A 4,895-nucleotide genomic window follows, 5' to 3' on the forward strand; every position below is an offset into this window, starting at 1 on the left:
GGGAGCTTCTGGAGTGGCTTAACATGATCTTATTCTGCACCTAATTCTATCAATTTCTGCTACCATTACTGAGGCAGGCATGGGCTCCATCCTCGGTGAAAGCCACATGCAATCTCCTCAAGCAATTAGAAAAGCAATCTTGTTTGTTAGGTTTTGTCGAGAAAGAAAGAAAGAAAGCAAGCTGCTGCTGAGCTTCCTCCCTGCATGCACGTTCTGCAGCCACGCTGGTGCCCCAGTGCTCCAGCAGCCAGCTGGGATTGTGTCAGCAGTCCTGCAGGGGGCCAGGGGAGCTCCTGGATTTCAGGATCCGGCAAGTTCAGGAAAACAGAGCAGACAGGTAGCTGTACTTCTCTAAGAGATTCTCAAGACTTAAAAACTCAGCAAAACTTACGTCAGGAGCTTCAAAACCCAACCTCAATATAGGAGACAGGCTCCAGGGAAAGATGTAAAAGGATTGTTTACCATATAAATGAACTGCAGTCAGTTTAACATGCATTGTATTGAAAACAAGCACACCTTGAATGCTTTGTAATTACCAGATGTGCTGTGATGACTTTTTATTGCAGCTTACTGACAATTTTTAAGACAATTTTCATGAGCTGGCAACAAAAAATAGTAACAGAAAAAGACAAGACGACAACATTGACAATTTTTATATGTTCCCAGAAGACTTGTAAGTTTGATTCTCAGATCTGTGTCTTGAAATGCACTGGTTCTACAGCTCTTACCAAATGGCTACACTCTTCTGAGCTTGTGAGGCTATTTGCTTGACAACCTAGCAATGTAGCATGATCCTAGATGTCCTAGTGAATTAAAAAAGAAAAGATGGCATTCCTACCAATAAAGCAAGTGGTTCTGGTATTCATTATGAGTTTTCTTGGTGTGACTGTTTGTAACAGTGCTGAGTTAGTCATAGTGTATCATACTTATTTATCAACATATATTTTTAAAGTTAGTTTAAAAAAATGAAAGTAGGTGCAACAATACACACGCACACACAAATATGCTGTATAATTTCCATCAACATCAAGGGCAGAGGAAATGTCACCCCAAAAATAAAACCCCACAATACACATAGAGACATGGACAGCACTAAAAGATTTGCCTTCACAAGGGCTGTTGAATTTCAGTGTCTGAGAACTGCTAGATCTTTACAAGATGAAGCATCACAAGCAACTGAATTCAGCAGCTCAGAGTCTGTCTAACTCCATTCCTTATCTGGACAGCCAAGACTTTTTCTCAACTCCTTTCTGGTAATGTTTAAGACTAAACTGTAATCTTGCTCAAATTATCTTCTTTCCCTGTGACTTCATCAGACAATCATGAAAAGTTTTATGCATTAACACTAGAGTGGAGTTAGCCCAACACATGACAGCTCCATTGTTTTGACTGTTTTAAACAGCAAGCAACAATGCACTTAGTATTTTAGGAACAGACAAAAATTAAAATAAATTCTACTTAAAAAAATAACTGCTTTATCGTTGCCACACCTTCCTGATCAGTTGCCCAAATCCTAAAAAACTTCGAGAAAATAATTTACATACTGCAGCATAGCTTATCAAGCAAGGGGGCACTTTTTGTCTCTTGACCATCTTAGTCATTCCTTGGTACCATGATGGTGGCCTGGATTGGCAGAAAGTCCATGCCACAACCTTCCCAAGCAGTGTGACAGGACTGCAAGGCCTGCCTGCCCTGAGGGCTGTCTCACGTTGGGATGGGGATGAAGCTGCTCGATCTGGAGTGGGGCATCTCCCTCCACGTGTTTAGGCTGTGGGTCGGGCTTCTGTTGTTGGTGAAAGAAGTCTGTCGCCTGCTATTGCTGTTTGAATCTTCTTTACTCAGCGTTTGCTTTATTTTTTGGCAGCAAGGGAAGCTCTGTAGGCAGTCTTGGAGGAGGTGCCCACTGAAGAACATGTAGATCCACGGGTTACAGCAACTGTTCAGGCTGGCCAGCAGAGCTGTAACAGTAGTTGCAGTGTTTTCAGAATCTGGGGAGGGGGGGAGAAAGATGTTTAATCACAAAAGAAACATTTGCACCATTCAGTCAATTGCTTCATTAACCATTGGATTTATTTCCCTGAATATTTGAGTTCTAAATGTTGAGCTACAGCATTTTAAACAGAAAATGAGAACATAATCATTAAAGATCTTATTTATGTAAGGCTGCCATTAAAGTCAATGAGAATTTCTCTGAACTGACTTCAAAAAGCTGTGACAGAATAAGTTATGGGGTAATCCATCCAAAATAATGATTTAGTCACATTTCCACTGATGTGTATCCATGTGTTGATAAGCTCCTGCTTTAAATACTGAAAGGTTTTTTCCAGACCCTGGGAGACAATGGTAAAATTTCCACTGCTTTCAATAACACTGAATTTTGCTGCATATATTTGCATGCTGAAAAGTATTGAATGCTCAACTAACTACTGGACTGTCCATCAAGTCTGGATTTTAGAGGTTGAATTAATTTTACTTAAGGGAAAAATAGAACCTGGCACTATGGCATGAAAAAACTATGGTGTTCTACCTTCAATATCTAGTTAATAGTTAGATCAAATACTCTAAATATGTATTTAGTCTAATCAATGACTAGTGACTTTCCTTTGTAAATACTGGATCTTCAAAAAAGTATAATTACTTTTTTCCATCTATTTAAAGAATCTCTTCAAACACACCTATCAAATAAATACCCATCTGTTCAATTAGATTTAATTCCCTTTGAAGTAAAAAAATCAGTTTACTGCAAGCCTTTGTTTCTCTGTAGAGATCTGCATTATAGGCTTGACTTCAGTCCCATATTAGAGGTAATCGACACTCTCATTACAGTAAGTGATCATCTAGGGATATTTTAAAAAATCAAGAAATTATGGATTCCAACATTTTGATTTGCTGTTCTCTCATTATGAGGAAACAGAATATATGTCACTATGCTGCCTGTCATTACCGATGTAATAGCTTTTAAATTCACCTTTTTTTTTCAGCCATATTTAACAGCGGGACACTTATCTCCAAAGTCTAAATTGCACTGATTCATGAAAATCGGTGACTTTACTAATGGAGCACTTAGACGTGACTGCCTTGCTGAGAGGAAGGGATCAGGCTGCGCTCAACCCTTTAACTTGTCAGCAGCTACAGGAGAGAAGACGTATTAAGTTCTCTATTCATGTAACTGCTCCGACATGTGCGTGTGCACACTTCTCAACAATACTCAACATTTCTAAAGTTTTCTTAACCGCAGCTTCAAACGGACGAAAATGCTGCTGGTTGAAATTGCGGCAGTAAATGCTCCGGTTTCCATCGGCTCCCTTTGCGGCTGCCGCAGCCGCCCCTCCGGCTGCTCCCGGGCGGGCCGGGCCGAGCACCGCGGCCGCCGCCGCTCCCGGGGCTGCCCGGCCCGGGACTACGAGCGGTGCCGGCGGGGCGGCCCCGGGGGCGCGGCTGCCCGGGGCTTCTCTTCTCCCCCACAGCCGCTCCTCCCCGGCGGGACAGGGACCCGTGCGGGGCCGGGAGGGCGCGCCCCGCTCCCGCTCTCCGCGCCCGTTTCCCCACGCTGCGCCCCGGGACAGCCGGCTGCGCTCCAACGCGCGCGGAGCTGCCGCTGGGGACGAGCGGCGGCGTCACCTACCGACCCAGGGGAAGCGCTGATCCCACACGGACCACATCTGGATGGTGAAGAAGGGCGCCCAGCAAACGACGTACACCGAGACGATGACGAAGGTCATCTTGACGGTGCGGATCTTGGCGCGGGAGATGGTTTTGACGTTGCTGACACAAGGGGCGAGCAGCAGCCCCCGTCGCGGGCCACCTTCATCACCTGCCCGGCGCCCGCCAGCCGCTGCTGCCGCCTCCCCCGGGCGCGTCTTGCCCCGCACGTTGCGCCAGATGCGGTAGCAGATGAAGCCGTAGCAGATGATGAGGATGAGGACAGGCGCGATGAAGATGCCGCCGGTGATCCAGGTGATGTAGGCGCGGGGCCCCCAGGGCATAATGAAGTGCGCCCAGCAGTCGTAGACCTGCGAGCCGCGCTCCACTTCGCTAAGGGAGAAGATGAAGTACTGCGGGGTGCTGAGCAGCAGGCTGAGCGCCCAGGCCGCCGCGATCATCCCGTACGAGCGCTTGGTGGGCTGCTGCAGCGTCTTCAGCGGGTGGCAGACGGCGATGTAGCGGTCGGCGGTCATGGCCACCAGCATGTACGCCGAGGCGAACATGCCGAAGACCTGCAGGTGCTTGACGACGCGGCAGAGCCCGTCGGGGCCGTGGAAGCGGTGGGTCACCTCCCAGCAGAGCTGGGGCAGCACCTGGAAGAAGGCCACCACCAGGTCGGCCAGGCTGAGGTGGCGGATGAAGAGGTGCATGCGGGACGCCTTGCGCGGCGTGCGCCGCAGCGCCAGCAGCACGCTGCCGTTGCCCACCACCGCCACGGCGAAGGTGACGGCCAGCACCGCGATCTCCAGCTTGGCCAGCTCCTCGTCCCGCCCGAAGGGGTCCCAGCCGCCCAGGCTGCCGTTCGGCGACCCCGACCACGCCTCGGGACTGGGGCTGCTGCCGCCGCCGGGCTCCGCCGCCCGCCACCGGCTGCCATTGCCGGGTGAGGGCACGGCCCGCGGGGAGCCGGCGCCGCCGGCGAGGCGCATGGAGGGGCTGCGCGCTGGGGCCCGGCCCGGCCCGGCCCCCGCACCTCCGCTCGGCCGCCTTTCCCCTCCGGCGGCCCGGAGCGCCGGGCCAGGCGCCTTTATCCCCCCGGCCGCGGGAGGCGAGGCGAGGCGAGGGGGAGCTCCCGTGGCAGTGGCTGCTCAGCCCTGACGCCAGCCCCCTCCTTCCCCGGCAGCCGCCGCCCGCCCGCCCCGCCGCGGGAGCGGGGCCGCTCCGCCCCAGAGCGCCGCGCCGAGCGGGAG

General features: G+C 50.8%; 1 protein-coding gene across 1 annotated transcript; it reads right to left on the reverse strand.

Annotated features, from left to right (window-relative positions):
* Window positions 1-235: 235 nt before the first annotated feature.
* AVPR1A (arginine vasopressin receptor 1A) lies at window positions 236-4,634 on the reverse strand. Its single transcript, XM_054275539.1, has 2 exons — window positions 3,626-4,634; window positions 236-1,988 (listed from the first exon to the last, which is right to left on the reverse strand). Exons 1-2 carry the CDS (start codon window positions 4,632-4,634, stop codon window positions 1,705-1,707), a joined length of 1,293 nt encoding a protein of 430 aa, XP_054131514.1. The 3' UTR covers window positions 236-1,704.
* Window positions 4,635-4,895: the final 261 nt, after the last annotated feature.

This window comes from Melozone crissalis, unplaced genomic scaffold (assembly GCF_028551555.1).
Source record: "Melozone crissalis strain CALT ecotype California unplaced genomic scaffold, PUWL_Pcris_2 ptg000004l_1, whole genome shotgun sequence".
Lineage (NCBI taxonomy): Eukaryota > Metazoa > Chordata > Aves > Passeriformes > Passerellidae > Melozone > Melozone crissalis.